Source organism: Ambystoma mexicanum, chromosome 3p (assembly GCF_040938575.1).
Source record: "Ambystoma mexicanum isolate Mex_15411 chromosome 3p, UKY_AmexF1_1, whole genome shotgun sequence".
Taxonomy (NCBI): Eukaryota; Metazoa; Chordata; class Amphibia; order Caudata; family Ambystomatidae; genus Ambystoma; species Ambystoma mexicanum.
The window spans coordinates 759,761,516-759,780,449 of NC_090925.1; the positions used below are offsets into that span (position 1 = coordinate 759,761,516).

At 47.5% G+C, this 18,934-nt stretch overlaps 1 protein-coding gene across 1 annotated transcript in view; it reads left to right on the forward strand.

Annotated features, from left to right (window-relative positions):
- The window catches only part of PKMYT1 (protein kinase, membrane associated tyrosine/threonine 1), a 747,012-nt gene that overhangs the window by 341,850 nt on the left and 386,228 nt on the right, over positions 1 to 18,934 (forward strand). The window contains exon 4 of the mRNA XM_069651669.1: positions 11,778 to 11,884. Within this exon, the coding sequence (XP_069507770.1) occupies positions 11,778 to 11,884 (107 nt within the window). The remainder of the gene's footprint in view (positions 1 to 11,777; positions 11,885 to 18,934) is intronic.

Sequence of the window (18,934 nt, forward strand, 5' to 3'; positions counted from 1 at the left end):
TGTGAGCCCAAGAGTAGGGGGTCTGGGACTGTCTGGACCTAGTACACATCCCTTGGTGCCAGAGTGTCTGCTGCAGGTTGGCAGATGTGAAACCAGTAGTTGTCCAAAACCAGTAGTTCCCCTCTTAGGTTTAGGATAAGAGGACGACGCCTGCAACCGTTCTTACTTAATATCTACATTGGAGCCAAGATGCCTATGAAAAAGATTAGCCGGCTGACGATCCGAGGCCGGGTTCTGCAGCTGACCAACATCCTCTCCAGTGATTGGCCCAGTAAATCCCTGCTCCTCTGCTGGATCTCAGAAGACGGCTGTCAGTACTTCGAAACTTGGACCAGTGGGACCAACTCATCTGAATGCCAGCTCGCGGTTGCATGCCTTTGGAAGTGTCTCTGGACTGCTTGTTGGACTGACCAGCTCCTTCCTAGACTAACTCTCTGAAGCCGTCACTGTTCCGCATTGCGCCCCATAAACTTTGTGCTCACCGTCTTGCGCCGTAAGTCACATTTTCACGAAATGTCAGCTTCCTATGATCGAGAGGCTCTGCTGGAACTGCTTCTGTGACCACATCTGGAAGAGCACCCGTCACCACCTGCAAGTGGTGATTGCTGCTGGAACTCTCCTTCTTCCATCCTGTGAAGGGTCTCGAAAGGGTTTGCACTTCAACAATGTGCAGTCTTCATCAGGTTGGCCGTGCGTCTTGAAGATGTGCCTGAACGGAAGAAACACTTGAACCTGTACACTTCTCACCTGAACAAAGGACAGAAGATCATGTCCCCAGCGATTCCCGGACGATCCACAGTGTGACTCGTGAAAATCAGAGTCAAGAGGTGGGTAAGTAAGCATAACTGTTCCTGTCTAACCTGCCCTCCATGGGGTACAATTGGGTACAAATACCCTTATCCCCTAACTCCCTATGTACTTGCTGTTGATTCTCGAACCTGTGTCATGTCTCCTACCCCTGGGCTAACCTTGGAATTGGGATATAAAGGAGTACTTACCTATATTTGGACAAACAATTATTTAACTTTGAAATGGCGTTGAACTGTTTGAAGTCACCATGACAAGCCCATTGCATCCTAACACGTTCCCTAAAGAAATCTGTATTGGAACCTATGACTTTTGGGCACTCGGCTCCATACATCTTAGTGCTGGACTTAAGTGAAAGTGGATTGGAATTTTATTGCATCTATTTATTTTATCTGCATCTGATTACTTACCTCACTGGGTTAATTATTGATTGATGCATTCTAAGTGAACCTACTGGTCCATGTTTATATTTGTGATACATGGTTTTGCAGGGTTTGAAATGAAGGTTGATGAGCAGGAGCTCAAACCAGCTCCTGCGTGTAGGGCATCACCTACTAACAAGGCACAGCAAATCTGACTTTCACAGGAGAGGAAAACCTTAACTTTTGCCCATTGGGTATGATCCATTACATTTAAATGTGTCCTAATTTTTCTTTATTAACACTCACAAATTCAGATTTAATGTGACATGTTCATGTTTGTAAGGTACCAGTTGGACCAGGGAGCCAAAAGTAGCTTCTGGTTGCAGCTGGTTTCAAGCTAACCAGGCTCTCCTTGGACCTGTTTTGAGTGATAACATGAACTGCTAATTTAATTAATTTCTTAGTTTGTTCCTAAAGTCCTGCTAAATAGTTGTATTTGTGTACATTGACTCGCTAAGATGAATTGTTGTGGGTTATTCTGTGTGGACTCACTGATTCCCTAGACCACTCTCACACTCTCCTGAGGCTAAGCCTTGACTGCTTACCACACTACCTTGATTATTTTTCAACTGAACTCTGTCTCCCTGTTCACCCTAACTGGGGTGGCCTCCTAAAATCTCCTAAAAAGGGTTGATTTTAGAAATCCATCTTAGCACGAATTATAATCGCTTTTTTATTAATTGTGGGGTACAGTAGCCGGTCAGATAGCACAGCGAGTGGAGCGCTCGCTTTGACTTCCGTGCAGAGCCTTCTGACGCAGGTTCGAATCCCAGCAGGGCCAAACTCAGCCTTTCATCCTTCCGAGGTCGATAAATGAGCACCACACACTTTGGGAAATGAGCAGCGCTCAGATACCTGAGGGTTCGTAGCGCTATATAAATGCACAAACAGTGTTTCATGTTATTAAAAGTACACATTGAGGTGTGTTGGCACCCTGTATTGGGGCTTATTACCAGAATCATACCTCTTATTTGAAAACCCAAGTGCTCATTACTACAAAGGCAAAGCAACTACTTGGAAGGTCATCTTAATCTTTGCCTGGAATTACTGTCTAGATCAGTGTTCAAGATATGAGCTCTGGGGACATATCCAAAAGGGCACAAGTTCCTAAGTAGAGAAAATGTGCAGGTACAAAGTGCTGATGAGGAGAACCAACTAACCAGATGTAAAATTAGATATGACAAAAGTTTGCCTCCATTTAGGGAAAGGGGACAATGTTCAGGGTTGTATGGGAGACAGGAGAACATCACTAGGCATAAAATCACTTTTATGACAAAAGAGCGAGCAAACAGGATAGGGGACATGACAATGGTGGGGGGGTGAAAGGACAAAAGTGAGATGCATAGTTGTGTTGAAGAGGTGAGGGAATCTGGAGAAGGACTGCGTATATGACAAAATGAGAGACGGGGAAGGAGGAAAGGGAAAGATTGAGGAAAATTGGCAGAAATAAACTGAAGGAAGAGGAAAGATGAATATAAATATAGAAAAACTGAGGCTAAATGGAGGACATCTAGCAGAAACGAAGAGAAACTGAAGGAATAGGTAGAATACGATAGTTTCGTCAGGGAAGAGAAAGGGAAAGAGAAATACTGGGCAAATAATAAGGATAAAGCATAAGAGGAAGGTTGAAATGGTCCAATTAAAAAGAGAAGAGACTGATTTTGGAATAGGTAATGCTGGGAGATGGAAGGGAGAGAGCTATAGAAGTAAAGGGAGGGCTGAAGCCACATAAGGGTATAACTCAGAAACCAAAGGAGAGACCGAATGAGAAGGGACTTAAAGAAATAGTAGAGGGAAGACAAAAGGGCTAGGGAGACAGGAGTATAAGAGACAGTTTAAGGCAAACATTTAATGAGAAAAAAGGAGGTGGAATGAGAGGATGTGAGACCATAGGCTTGTGAAGACAGGTTGTTGTATGAGTAAAGCCTTTATTGATGTCCTTGTGCTTTAACTGTTCTCTTTGTGTAAGGAAGTTCTCATTGCTACTGCCTGTTCAATGCTTTCTCTGTTAGTATAGATTGCACTGTTACCTAGTCAAGTCAAGTGCCCTATGCGTAACGTCTATAAGGGGAAACTTGCACTGCTGCTCCAGTGCTGCACCAAACATCTCTTTTTCCTCTTTTATGGTGTGGTGGGTGGAGGGAGGGAACGCGCACTGCATAATGCGATTTGTTAGCAGCTCTTCCCTGAAAAATAGCTTGCTCGCAATATATGTTGCAATATTTGACATTATGTTTACCATGTTATTGAGTTGCTGAGGGGTGGGGGTTGGTGGCACAATTGTCATTTACTCAGGAGGAACATTGGCAGCAAAGGTTTGAAGACTATTGGTCTCAACTGATGCCAGAGTAGATGCTCAAGTGGGCCAAGCTGTATTGAGCAATGCTTTTTTAAAAAAAAACAAAAATGGTTTATTGTGGTTCTCTGCCACCTCTTTTACCCCCTTAGCTTTTACCGTTGATTTATCCTACTCCCATTCTTCCAAGATCAGCTCGCCACTCTATTCAGTTTTTACCAATATTAATGAAGATTCCAATATGGAGAAGGAGACATTACTCTTATAATCCTAGTTCTCCATCATTGGTTTCTTTAGTTAATTCATGAACAACCACCTCTTCTCCCCAGACACAAGTATAGGAGGATACCAACTCATTAATCCACACCAAATGAAACTGACTCTTGTTACTGCACTGCATTGTGAAGCTACGTGGATACTGGAAAGTGACCGTCTTTTTATATAGAATATTGGATAGAATATTTTTTTCTCACAATAGCATAAATGTGCTTTTAGAAGTAATTGGTTGTTAATTGGTTTGAAAAACAGAGCAGATTTAACGTTGTTGAAAATGTTTCCAAGATACTGCACATATGCAGAGTTATTAAGTGTTTATGAATTTCATGAAGATACCCATAATGAAGGACTACTATTTCAAGCAAGTGCCGTTTCCATCTTTGTTATGGAGGTATTTTTATAGATTCATAGGATAGCTGTTAGGCCTACCTCTTGCGTGTAATCCTATCAGAACATAGTTTGGTTGCCAACCATTTTGTTGACTCGTGACAAAAAAAGCCACAATGGCCGACTTAGCTGCTAAAGTGAAACTGCCGGATACAAATGACTGAGAATTTCTAATCTGATGTGAAATATTTAATAACGCATGATTCTATGAAAGACTTTTATTTATTTTATTTATGACATTTGTTATATGCCCAGACCCTGATGTATTGCATAGTAGGTTAAAGAAGTCTTAAATTTCTGGTTACAAAAGAAAAAAGTTACTTACAGGGTACAGTAGATCTTGGGTCACAATTTACAGGGAAATGCATAGTCATGATTACATATGGCAACTGGGGCAATGTAATAGGTAGCAGGTGCCTAGTTCAAGAGGCAATACTAGGTTGTATGATTGGTCAGGTAAGCATTACAATTCTTGCTGATTAGTATCTGTTGAAAAGCCAGGTTTTTAAGGTCTTCTTAAATTGCTGGTAGGAGGGTTCATTTCTGGTAAGGGCTGGAAGGGAGTTCCAATTTTTTTGACGCCATCACTGGAAAGCTACTTCCTCCTGCTCTGGTGAATTTGAAGCGTGGGACGAAGAGTTTGGAGCTATTGTTGGATATCCGTGTTCTGGTGGCCTTAGTATAGGTAATGGCATTACTGAGGTATGAGGGTGCCATCTTGATCATGCACTTGTGAGTAATACTGAGAGTTTTAAAGGTGATTCTAGCTTTCACAGGAAGCCAGTGTACGTTCCTCCTTGTGGTGGAGATGTGGTCAGATTTTCTTTTTATGCCGAGGGCGGCTCGCAGTGTTTTGTTTTTTGCAGTAATTGAAGCTTGGCTAGATTGGTGTTGGAGGTTCCTAACAATAGTACATTACAATAGTCTAATTTAGACAAGATGAGCACGCGGGCCAGTGTGATGCAGTTTTGTGGAGTTAGGAATTGCCGACTTAAGACAATGAGTTTCGCTGTATAGGAGGTGGCTGATGAGAGTGCATTGATCTGTTTGGTCATTGTGAGGTTGGTATCTAGATAGATGCCCAGCGTTTTGACCTGTTTGAGGATCTTTATGGGAGTGCCATTGATGGTGATGGATGAATAATCCGGATGGCTAGATTTAATTTTTGCGGGTGAGCCCACAATGAGAATCTGTCTTTTCATCGTTGAGACATAAGCTATACGTGGCCATCCAGTTTTGGATGATGGTGTATACTTTGTTTACTGTGATAGTATCTTGTTCAAGATTGCCCATGATGGGTATTAGGATCTGGGTGTCATCCGCGAAGTTTGTGTAGATGACACCCATGGCGTTGAGAGCTGCAAATAGTAATTGTAGAGGGTAGGTGAAAGGCATGAGCCTTGCGGTACCCCTATGGGGACTGGGATGGGGTCAGCGGCTTCCTTGCCTGTATTAACCCTCGAAGTCCGTTCTGATAAGTATTTGATCCAGAGTGTGGTATCTTTCTTCCAGTGTGTTGCAGAGTTTGTCGTGGTCCACCACACCAAACACTGCTGACAAGTCTAATAATAGCAGGATGCACATTTGACCAGCATTTCCTACCGAGTCCATTTGGATTTTAAGGTCCAGTAGGGCCATTTCGGTGCTGTGGTTAGGACCGAAAGCCTGACTGTGTAGCACTGAGGAGTTTATTCTGTTCCAAATGGGACTGAATTTAAGAGTAAGCAATTTTATCAATTATCTTCAAGAGGAAGGGAACAGTGGTTATGGGGCAGTAATTAGTAGGTACTGTGGGGTCGAGTGTGTGTGTTTTTGAGGAGAGGGGTGACCCAGGCATCTTTAATGCTGGCAGAGGACAGTATTAGTGTAGAATGAGGTGTTAACAAAGTTGGTGATGATGGGAGTGAGTGTTGGCGCACTGACTAGTTTGGCTGGGAAGTAATCTCCTTTGCAGTTAGATGGTTTTAGCTTGGCTATTTGTATTTGTATTTGTTTATTTATAACGCGCAGACCATCAGGCCCGGGGGCATCTGGGCGCAATTTGTACAGGGTTGCAGGAAAAGAACATACAGGCAGATAGATTACAATAAAAGTATACCAATACAACATGATAACAATCTTAATAATTACATATATTACACATGGTACAGTGTCCCTAGGCTCCGCAGAGGAAGTATCCCTGAGGTAGTTGGGAAGGTAGCAGACCGGAAATCGTGCTGGGGAACAGGCGGGCTGAGTAAGTAGGACAGATGTCTAACACAACTATTGCTGGTCAAAGAGCCAAGATTTGGTTTTATTCTTGAAGGTGTTGAAGGAGTCTTCAGCTCTGATGGCAGCGGGGAGGGTGTTCCAAAGTTTGGAGGCTAGGACAGGGAAGCTAGTGCCTCCTGCTTTTTGGAGATTAAACCTAGGGATAGTAAGGCAGTGAGTCTGAGCAGTTCTTCGTGGACGGGCAGTGGAGTGGCGCGAAAGCCGACTGCAGAGATAGATCGGAGCCTTGTTGGCTAGGCATTTGTGCGTGAGGGCAAGCGTTTTTAGGGAAATTCTCTGCTTCATGGGTAACCTTTTTAGGCTAGTTCTGGCTTCTGAGATGTGGTGGTTACGAGGGATGTTCAGGGCCGCTCGAATTGCATTGTTTTGGGGGGTTTGGAGTTTGGACAGGTTTTCTTGGCTGGTGCCTAAGTATAGAGCACTGCAGTAATCTATTTTTGCCATGATAAGTGTTCTCGCTAGTGTGACGCTATTGTGGGTGGTGAGGAATGGTCTGCAGGCTGAAATGAGTTTGCACGTGTAGGCAGAGGTGGACCTGACTGCATTAGTTTGTCTTGACAAGGATAAGGTGGAATCCAGGTAAAAGCCTAGTGTTTTAGTGTCTTTCGAGACTTGTATGGAGTTGCCGTCTATGATGAATGACTGATAGGATGGCTCAAGTTTGCTCAGGCGTTGTGATGTACCCAGGATAAGTAGCTCCGTCTTATCGTTGTTCAGACATAGCCGGTGCTGGGCCATCCAGGCTTGGATGACCAAGTAGACGTCATTGAGGGCCTTGGTGTCAGCAAGATAATCACCAGAGATGGGAATGAGTATCTGTTTGTCGTCCGCATAGTTGGTGTAGGAGACACCCAGATAATCAAGCACATCAAAGAGTGGTTTCGTAAAGATATTGTACAGAGTAGGTGACACGCAAGAACCCTGAGGAACACCGCAATGAATAGGGGAGGGATCTGCGGCAGCGGAAGGTGCAAAGACCCTCATAGATCTGTTGCTCAGGAAGGATTTGATCCAGGTCGCTGCGGAGGGAGAGAAGTTGGCAGCAGAGTGGAGGTGCCTGCAAAGGATCTGGTGGTTAACCAAATCAAATGCGGCGGAAAGGTCGAGGAGTAATAGCATTGCTAATTTGCCCTTGTCCTTCAGGACTTGGATCTGGGTTTTTAGGTCTAATAGAGCCGTTTCGGTCCCATGTCTGGGCCAAAATCCGGATTGTCGTAGACCTAACAGATTGTTTGATTCAAGGTAGTTTTGGATCTGCAGGTAAGCTGCACGGTCCAGTATCTTCAGCAGAAATGGTACTGTAGTAATAGGTCGGAAGTTTGTGGGTATGCTTGGGTCAAGGGAAGGTTTTTTTAGTAGCAGGATCACCCAGGCGTCTTTAAGGTTGTCCGGGACAATACCTGTTTCAAAGGAAGAGTTAATGAAGGCTGTAATGAATGGGGCTAAGTCATGGGCGGAGTCCTTAATGATGGGAGCTGGGCACGGGTCACCTTGGCAGTTGGATGGTTTCATCCTGAGGATGATGTTTCTACTTCGGTGACAGTGAGCGGTGCGAAGGTGAAAGGTTTGATGTTGGCAGAGTTGAAGAGGGTGGGCCTAGTAGGGGAGAGTGAGCGGTTGTCACGCCTCAGGCAGTCCTGCTTTTCTTTTATTTTAGATTGGAGCATAGAGATTTTGTTTAGGAGGGCTGCTTGAATGTTAGCACACCATTTGCTGTCTTTCTTGCAAGTGTCTGGCGGGGAGACTGGGGTTTCGAGCTCTTTTAGGACTCTAAAGAGTTCCTTGGAATTAGAGTCGGCTTGCATGATACGATTATTAAGCGATTCTTTTTTAGCAATGATGATGGCGTCTTTATAAGTGAGGGAGGCGAGGAGGAAGTCGTCTTTATGCTCATCAGATGGGTGGCTTTTCCAACGGTTTTCCGCGCAGCGTTTGGCTTTGCGGAGGATTCTTAGCTGTGGAGTGAACCATGAGTTGAGATGTGCTCGTGGTTTAGCCTTCCTAGGTTTGATTGGTGCTATAGTGTCAATAGCCGTGAGCATTGTTTGGTTGTAGATGTCTGCTAGGGAGGTGGGATCAGAGCAGGCGTTGGTCGCCGCATTAAGAGAGGGGAGTAACAGTGGGAGGAGTTGTTCTCTTGTTATATTTTTTTTATTGCGGGTGGGGAGGGCTGGGGCTATGGGTGTTGGGGCTCGCAGGGTAGCTTCAATGTTAAATGTTATGATGTGATGGTCAGACCATAAGCATGGGGAGTTATTGAGGACCTGGATGTTGCAATTAGAACTGGCTAACCAATCTATGGTCCTGCCTTTGATATGGGTCGGTTCTTGTATGTACAAGGTGAGGCCAAGGTCAGTAAGAGCATACTCCAGATCAGTTGCTACAGGATCCTTAGGGTCGCCGCGACCTAGATTGAAATCGCCTAAGATTATTGTTTGGGAGTTGTTTTTGTTTTGTCAAGAAGAAGAGTGGAAATTTCACTGACAAAGGTGGGTGCCGGCCCTGGGGGCCTGTAGATAAGGTGAAGGGTGGCCGTTTGGTTAAGTGTTAGTAGTAATTTGATTGTCAGCAGTTCAGCTAATTCAAGTTTGGAGTCGGATACCACTCTTAGGTCAAGGGAGTTTTTATGGATGAATGCCACACCGCCACCTCTAGAGGAGCGGTCACAGCGTGTGATGCCATAGTCAGGCGGTAAGGCCAAGGATAGAGAAGGGCCAGAGGCGGCATGTAGCCATGTTTCGGATATGGCAATGAAGTCAAGGTCGGCAGTGGTGATAAGGTCGGCTATGTCAAGAGCGTGTGCTGTGAGAGATCTAGCATTGATGAGGGCACCCTTGAACACAGGCAATTTAACCCCTGTGGGCTTAGTTTTGCAAGTGGCGGTGGGCGAAGGCAGGCTGGGTGGTGTGCATGGGGCTTGCTTAGTGGTGTTGGTGCGGGAAGGACAAATGCGGAATCTGGTGCCTAGTCTCTTGTTCCTGAGAGTGAAGGGGCAAGGTTGGTTAGGAGTAGGTTTCGTGGCAAAGTGTTTGAGCCAGAGAGCTGGGTCATTAAGGTATTGGTTAATCTGGTTGCAGGGGTGGTGAGCGGCAACGGTAGTTGCTGAAGGACTCGTTGAGGGTGCCAAAGTCATGGTGGGTGACGCTGGGTCACGTAGGTAAGGGCAGGCCAGGTTATTAACCTCAAAGGTAGGAGTGGTTGACTTGGGTGGTTGTAAGAGTAGGGCAAGGTGTGTGGCTAGGAGGTAGTGCAGTAGAAGGCGCACGCTGATGTGCATGATGGTGGTGCTGGCTGCCAGAATAGGTTCCCTATGAGCTTGTTGACAGGGACAAGATAGGGTCTCCTTGAGTGGGACTGGTGAGATAATGGAAGGGAGTGAGGATGCTATGGTATGGCTGGAAGCCAGGGTACCTAGATAGGGATAACCCAATGGCTGGAATGCACAGGTCAGGGCAGCCCTAGATTAGCGTAATCACAGGCTGTCGCCCAGGGCAGTGGTACACCTAGATTAGACGTGACCCAAGTCAGGCACGGCACAATACAATTTGAAGCGCCCTTAAGGCACAACACCGTTGAAGTGGTCAGTGGGCTACCATAGGGTACATTACAATTGAAATGGTCTGTAAGCGACCTTAAGGCACAACACAATTGAAATGGTCTGTAAGCTACCTTAAGGCACAACACAATTGAAATGGTCTGTAAGCGACCTTAAGGCACAACACAATTGGCATGGTCTGTAAGCGACCTTAAGGCACAACACAATTGACATGGTCGTCTGTAAGCGACCTTAAGGCACAACACAATTGGAATGGTCTGTAAGCGACCTTAAGGCACAACACAATTGGCATGGTCTGTAAGCGACCTTAAGGCACAACACAATTGAAATGGTCGTCTGTAAGCGACCATAAGGCACAATACAGTTATAAGGTGGTCTACTAGTGGCCATAATGCACCACACAGTCATGAAAGTGGTCTGTTGGTGACCATAGGGTACAGCGCAATCAAGATGTGGTCTACTAGTGACCATAAGGCACAAAATACTTATGATATGCTTAGGTTCGAGAGTTTCAAGGGTGGCCTGAAACACATTCAAATAGTAGTGGCTCAGAGTACATGCCTACAGTAGTGTCCCCGGTACTGGCATGCGTGATTATACTCCTTGATATGACGGTCCACGTAGTAAATGGAGTACCGATATATGCCGACTGAGGGGGAGTCGTATCATTGCAATGTCAGTAATTTAAGCAAATACGAGTAGCTTACAAGGACAGGGGCAAAGTACTTACAGTAAGTTCTCCTTGTATGAATTGAGATACTTGGTTCCGATAGCTTGCCTCGGACTTTGCGGAAGGCGGTCGGGGAAGTTTAAATTGAGCAGGGGGAGTGGCCATGCCGCGCTCCCATGCGCGAAACAGGCGCAGGAACAGGCCTTTGTGTGGCCTTCGTGCTGGCCACCGGCGGTTCCGCCTACCGGCGGATGAATGCAGTTTTACACTGCTACAAGCGAGGATCAGCCTCGCTTTCGTGCCGCGCGGCGCCCGGCATGCGGGAGTCAGGCAGCTTTGAGGACAGGGTCAGGCAGGCCCTTCTATGATGTCGGCGATGGTGCTGCAATGCACTCCATGTGCGTGGAGCAGCTTCAGGGATGGGAGGGGGACTCCTGCCCTCTACCCTCGGCGAGGATGGATGGAATGGTATCTATCTATCTATCTATCTATGGAATGGTATCTATGGTATGGTATCCAGGACCTCTTTCTGGCTAACCTTTGCAAATTAGAATTGAAAGAGCTTGCTATAAGGGTTGGTATTGGTCAATGGGAGTGATGCGCTTTTATTGGCTGAGATTTTTTCTTGGAGCATGTTTATTTTGGAGGCTAGTGCATTCTGGCTAGTGGTGCACCATTCTTTACTTGATTTGGTGGGAGAGTTAGTGGGGATAGGGTTTTCCAGTTCTCTAAGTATTGTAAAAAGTTCTTTAGAGTTGGAGGCTGCATTATTTATGCGGGTGTTGAGGGCATTAGCTTTGTGTGTTATAATGGCCAGTTTGTACTTTTTGTTGGCTTCTGTGATGGAGTTTGTAGCATCCTCAGATCGGTATTTATTGTATGCATGTTCTAGCACCCTTTAGTTGCGCCATAGCACTACAAGCTCTTCATTAAATCAAATTTGGAGCGTTTAGCCGATTTTGGTATTTTAGTGGTAAGAGGGGCTAAAGTATGTATGGTATCTGATGGTGGAGAATGGCAGTTGTAGTTAAGCATATTATGTTTTTGTGTATTTGTTTGCTGCTGTTACTAACTTCTTCTTATTTCATACAGCCTTGGGATGACCATACTTGAAATTGCCTGCAATATGGATCTGCCCAAAGGAGGTGAAGGTTGGCAGCAGCTTCGTCACGGGTACCTGCCCTCGGAGTTCACTGCTGGTGAGGATGGTTGCATGCAGAGTGTGTTTATTGCACAGTCCTTTGCTAGCCATGAAGTTCGGGATTTTAATTGGGGGGATTTTGCTGCAGTTGGGCGCTATCGCAGATGCCTTAATTCGTTGAGTACTTGGCAAATGTACACTATATCATGCTAAAGTAATTATTCCCTAAGTGGAATTGCCATCATTTGTTGAGAGTATTTATATAGTACGATACTAGCCAGTGGCAATAAGCACTGTACAATTCCAAATTAAAATCAAAGAGGGTGAAAAAGACAGTTGGGGAAGAGCAAGGGGAAAATGATGATGGGAATCTTGTAAGAAGTTAAGTACTGATAAGATGATTTTGGAAGATGCAGGTTTTCTTAACTACTGGAATAAACCCAGAGGGGCAAATGTTACTTTGCAAAGTATTCCTTCTGAAATGAAAGATCACCCCATGTGTTAATGTGTGTTTATTTTCATTGATCATTTGACATTTGTCAAACCAGAATGCTCTAATTCACACAGGAAGAGCCCCTCTTATTAACACATAATTCAGCCACTTTCAACCTGACAGTGAGATTCTGTACTGCTCCTCTGCTGTCAGCCTTCGCTTTTCCATTCTCCATTTGAGTGATTTTGTTGTATTTGAAGGCTCAAGCATGTCCTTTCCGTTTACCTTAAACCCCCTTTCCCCCCCGCCCCCCCCCCCAGGTGATTCCGTTCAGATAAAGGGCAGGTGTGAAGGTTGGAGTTACCCAGGTGTGGGTCTGTCTGCAGGATGTACATGGTAATCTGGGTAATGAGCTCCACCCTGGTTCTCATTAATGGGAATCTTGGTTTTTCAAATTTGCAGTAATAATTTTTAGGCTTATGGATAAGGTATATTTAGCAGTGTCACGTAGGACTGTGGTGGCTGTAGTAGTAATAGGAGATGGTGAAAGAGGACCAATAAGAGTGTATATTTGAATAGTAGAAAATCATGTGGGAAAAGGAGCCATGCCCCATGATCACAGAACCATCACCTATCGTGCAAAACTAGCTTAGGCTTACACAGTCAAGTGAGGGTCCATAGGATTGTGTTCTGAACCCAAGATATGCTTTGGGTTAAGGTGGCTTAATTGGTCACTCACAACCACCCTTTCCGCACTTCCTCTCTGATCTCTGGCTGGAGTGAAGCAGTCCATTCGGGCACCCTTAGGAACTCTTGGTGGGATTTAGTGCTTTGCGAAGGGTCCCTGAGTTTTTATACCATGCCAATCATTTAAGTGCTGTGCTGTTGTTTCAAGCCTAATAAGCAGTTGGAGCATACTCCAGGGTTAGATTGATATCCTCAGAGCTGAGCCACCTTTATGTTATAATCAATTATAAGTCCTGAAAATGGTCTTGTAGATCGACGTTTTTCTTAAGGGAATGAAAATTTATCACGTAGATTTTAACCGTGTTTGATGAATCAAAAGAATGCCTTTGTCAACCCACAGCAGCCATATTACTGGGTGGCCCTTATTAGGAATCTTACTTAAACCATTACAGGCATTAGGTGTGGCCCAGGCAGTACGTGGGCTAAGGTGAAAACTGAACACTTAACATGTGGATTGTGGAAATCTTAGCTGTTTGCGCCTCTTTTAAGCCCCTGTGGTTTGAGTAAACCAGTGTCAAGTCTGGCGTTCTGCCTCTGCTTCGTACCTGATAAGTCTTGTCCAGGTTGGTGTTTAACAATGCAATTCCTCGTTGTAAGGCACCCATAGATATGTGAATGCAAGAAGTCAACCCCCACGTGTCCTCACAAGCAACGTGTGCACCACGGTGTAATCGTCTCCCTGCACCACACCTGTGACTTCTCTGATTTATGTAGTGTGGAGACAGTGCGAACACTGACAGGGAAGCAAGGTGTTTTGCAGGTACGGATCCGGAATGAGAATGCTGGTATTCAAAAACGCAGGTAAGTGTTCGGAAGGAACCCCAAGATACACGAGTATTGGCAGGCTGGAGGTAGTCCAGAAGACTGGTGATAGATTGGCGATGGAAGGCCAGAAGAGGCAAGGTATAGGGTGGTCAAGGAAATAACTTGCAGGCTATAGAGAAACTAAATTCAGGAAGCAAGAAGATAAAATAATGAGGAACCAGAGAATGACAGACAGGCCGGGGAAAAAAACAGGTACGGAATAGCAAAATGATTGGCGAACCAGCAAGAACGTACCAGTGCAGTAATAGTCTCCTTTGGAGCATTAAGATGCTCTGAGCATCTGTGCCGGCGGTTTATATACCCCGCTGATAGAGAAACTAGGTTGATGCAACAATGCGCTGGTTTCCAAGGCAAGAGGAAACACTTTCCACTGCGGGGAGCAGGCCTTGCACATATGCATGCAGAAGACAAGATGGCCACGCCTATGGAGGCCGCCTCAGCCGCAGCTGCAAAGCTCATGCCAGTCGCCTCCGCGGCTGTAAGGCACACAGATGCCACTGCTATGAGGCCCGCTATTCTGGTTCCCTGCGTCCACCCGCCCAACCACCGCTAGCAGGGATACAATCTCCAGGCAGGTAAGTGGCATGCAGGGCAGTGCATGCCAACCAGATTGGGTGTAATTTTTATGCAGTACTCCTCTCCAGGTGCAGCCAAGTGCTTTTTTTTTTTTTAAGGGGGTAGGGAAAGTGGAGCCCAGCATAGTTTGTCACTTGACCAAGCATATGTAAAAATGGGGGATTTCAAACAACTCCCCATTCCTGAAAGCATGCTATATGCCAGGATTAATTAATGAGTTGGTTAAGCACCAAAGAATATTTCCAGGATTGGTTAGAAACACTGAATGTTATTGAAATAGGCCAATGGCTTAGTGACCCATGCTAGTTTGGATTCCTCGGGTGTCAATTTTGCAGTACATTTTCATTAATGAGGGTTCTATAGTAATGACTGAAAATATTGTAAATAAAAAACCGAATGGTTGAAATATTTGGATTTTGGCTGTACCAAAATTGCATACAGCCAAAAATGCCACATTTCAACCATTCTGTTTCATTATAGCGAACAAGGGAAGAGGGGTTGCAGGGGTGTCACCCGCACCCTTGTTCGCTATAATAGAATCAGAGGTGTTCCTCGCATCCAAAACAACAAGTTTAAAAAAAGGAAATCCTGCAGTGCTAGTTCGAGGGGTTTGGGTCCTCTGACGCATTCCATATCTAGGACAGTAATCACCACAGCTGTGCTGCTTCGGAAAATCGTCTGCGTCCTGCGTCGATGATGTCGATATGCCACCCTCGAGGACCTCCTCCGACGGCCAACGTCACTGGATGTTATAAGTAGGAAGCACGACGCCCGTAGCCTCAGTTCCATTTTTTCCGCAAACGTGTTCACTTCAGGAATCTCGGCGCACCTCGACTCTTTAGAGTTTCTGTTGTTTCTCAGTTCTTCTGAGCCTGTTCGTTTTGTGAAGTTTATCCTTCGTGAAGAAATGTCTACCTCGTCTTCCACCCCGCGTCCGGGCTTTAAGAAATGCGGAGACTGCGGGTCCAAGATGTCGGTGACGGACTTGCACGACGCCTGCCTCTGGTGCCTCGGGGAGGCCCATGACACGGATGACTGTCGACTGCCAGTCGCTCAAGTCCAAAGCCTTGCGGGAGCGCAAGAAGAAGTTGTCGGTAGGTAAGGTGTCCAAACCCCAGAGGTCGAGGTCTGCGGGGCTTTCGATGGGCGACTCTCCGCGTCGTCGTCGTCGTAAGTCCAGTGGGTCTTGCTCCGGAAGTCGGTCCCGCCACACCTCTGCCTCTTCGAGGCATTCCCGGAAGCGCCGGCATCGGTCGCCTTCCCCGTCCTAATCCAGGGACTCCGCCCATCGGCGCGTCGCTTATCCCACCAAGCATGCGACACCGGAAGAATGGGCTTCCTTCGGGAAGAAAATGTTAGCATTTCTCGAATCGCAGGGCACTGGTCCGTCCGCGCCTCCGAGTGGGGTCAGTCGTGATCGGTCGAGAGACACCGCTCGTACACCTTTGCGCTCGGGTGGTCGGCACGATTCGCGGGAGAGGTCCCGCTCGGACAAGGGGAATCGTTCTTGTCATGCCCGTTCCAGGTCCCAGTCCTCGACGCACTCGAGACCGCGTGAACCTGTGATGTCTTCGAAGAAGACATCGACGCCTGTGGCGCCGAGGTCGTCGACGGACTCTTTCGAGGCTCTACCTCTGAGGAAGTCGTCGACACCGTCGGCGCCCAGGATGTCGAAGGACACGCTCGGGGCTCCGCCTTCGAGGCCTGTGTCGACGCCGTCGATGCTGTCGGCGCCTGTCGTCGACGCCGATTCACTCGACGCCTTTCGAGGCTGTGTCGACGGGGGTACCCCGAGGCTCGGTGGATCCCCCCTAGAAAGGCTCTGGTCAAGGTCAAGCATGGCTTTGGTTCAAGTTCTGTGCCTTCTTACCGCCATCTGGAGTTTATTTCAGAGGTGGATGAGGGCTCTGATGATGGCATGGTGCCTGACACGGTGCCAGACGAGATTCTCTCGGGCAATAGCCAGTTTGAGGACCTGAGGCAGTCCCTGCATGATACTAGTGGGCTGGTCACCTCTCCGGAGGTGGAGTTTTGTAGGCCTGAGCCTGGCACTCATGCCGAGTCTTCGTACCGGCGCCTTATTTCAAGGGCCACCGAGTACTTAGGATGGTCTGCTCCCTCGGAGGAGTTTGTTCAGTGTGACCTTATGGATATCCTCGACATTGGTCCACCAACTGACCCGGTACTGCCATTTCATATGGCTCTACATGGGTGGGTGGCGGCGGCTTGGACTGCTCCGTAGAGTCTCCCGGCAGTGGGCAAATCTTTGCCGCGAAAATACCACCCAGCCAGTAGCGACCCCTGCTACTTGTCCAAGCACCCCACTCTGCAGAGTTTGGTGGTGCAGGCGGCTACGGCCCCGGCAAAGCAGGCGTCGTATCCTACCATCCCTCCTGATAGGGACGACAAGCGTTTTGACGGCTGGGCGAAGAAAGTGTTTTCTGCAGGGGGTATGGCGCTTCAGGCGGCCAAATCCATATGTTCCTTTTCACGTTTCATGCACACTCTGTGGAACTGTTTCCTTGGCGGCTGAACATATATTCCCGAAGGGGACGAACGGGATGGTTTTCTTGCTATTATTCAGGATGGCAAGGATGCCATGTGCGAGTCCGTTCAGTCGGATTTGGACATGGCAGACTGTGTCAGCCGGTCCATGGCGGCGAGCACCGTGATACGCAGGTTTGCGTGGTTGCTGAAGTCGGGGTTTGCTCCTGATGTGCAGGCCCGGCTCCTCAACATGCTCTTTGACGGGGAACATCTTTTTGGCAGTAAGGCTGACGAGAGCCTTGGGAGGTTGCAGACCTCAAAAGCTGCAGCAAAGTCGTTGGGCGCTGCAGTTCAACTACCTCCGCCTTTTCGTCCTAGGGGACAGCAATGGAGGGGAGGTTCCTTTCGTTATTACTCATCCTTTGGTAAAGCGAGAGGAGATGCCAGTCAAAGGGGCCACTGTAGGAGTGCCAGAGGTGGAAAACAAGGTACTCGAGGTGCCAAGGCCGCTCGGGCTGTTGCCTCTTTGCCCTCAGGCAACGCCACAGCCGCTTCAGCTCAGTCATGAAGCCATGTCCCATGGTTCGCCGGTTGGGGGAGGGCTGGCGCAGCATCTTGCAGAGTGGCACGCCATTACTTCAGATGTGTGGGTTCTGGAGATCATAAACTACGGCTACTGTCTTCCTTTCCGGCAGAGGCCTCAAGACAATCCACCGGGGAATCTCTCTTTGAAGAGTCCGGATCCGCTCCTTGCGCAGGAAATTCAATCCTTGCTGGAGAAAGGCGCCATAGAACTGGTGCCTGTAGCGGAGAGGAACAAGGGATGGTATTCCCCTTATTTTTTGATTTCCAAGAAAGACAGGGGGATTCAGACCCATCATGGACTTGCGCGGTTTGAACAAACTCCGCAGGAAGGACAAGTTCAAGATGGTTACTCTCTCTCAATTCCTCCAGGCCCTTCAACGTCAGGACTGATTGGTGTCTCTCGACCTCAAGGACGCTTATTTTCATGTGCCGATCCATCCAAAGCACAAGAAGTACCTGAGGTTTGCGGTTGGCGACTCGCACTTTCAGTTTCGGGTCCTGCCGTTCGGATTGACCTCCGCCCCGAGGGTCTTCACCAAGCTCATGGTAGTGGTGGCAGCGCACCTCAGGAAAGGGGGGATTCACGTCTACCTCTACCTGGACGATTGGTTGATCAGGGCACTCTCCCGAGCAAGTCCTGGATCATCTGTCAGTCACCTGCCACTCCCTCCACAAGCTGGGCTTCTCCCTCAACTTAAAGAATTACCATTTGACACCAACTCAGAGGCTCCAGTACATCGGAGCAGTGCTCAACACGTCCCTGGGGCAGTATTTTTCTCCACTAGTGAGGGCTCATCACATTCAGCAGATGGTGCACAAGTTTCAACTTGCCCAGACTCTCCCAGCGTTCGAGTTCTTGAGACTGCTCAGCCTCATGGCATCCTGCATTCTTCTGCTGCCAGAGGCCAGGTTGCTGATGAGATCTTTGCAATGGGCACTCAAGCTCCAGTGGTCTCAGTCCTCCAGCAGGATGTCAGACCCTGTTCAGGTGACGTCTTCGGTCGCCCAGGACCTTGTGTGGTGGGCCGACAAAAGCAATCTGATGAGGGGGGCTCCATTTTGGCTGCCCTGGCATGTGACGATCATGACGGACGCATCCCTCACGGGATGGGGAGCTCATGCCAACGAGTTGACAGTCAGCTGTCGTTGGTCTCCGGAGTCCAGACTCCATATCAATCTGTTGGAGCTGAGGGCCGTCAGGCTAGCCCTGGAGCCTTTTCTGCCGACTGTGCAAGGAAAGAATGTCCTGATCCTGACGGACAACACGGTGGCCATGCATTACCTCAACAAAAAGGGGGAGGGGCAGGGTCACTTCCTCTGTGCAGGGAGGCGATGCAGCTCTGGTTCTGGGCAATCCAGCAGGAAGTTTCGATCTCGGCAGTTCATCTGGCAGGAGACAAAAACGAGACGGCTGACGCAGAGCGCGATCTCTCACGAGTGGGAGTTGGCTCAGGA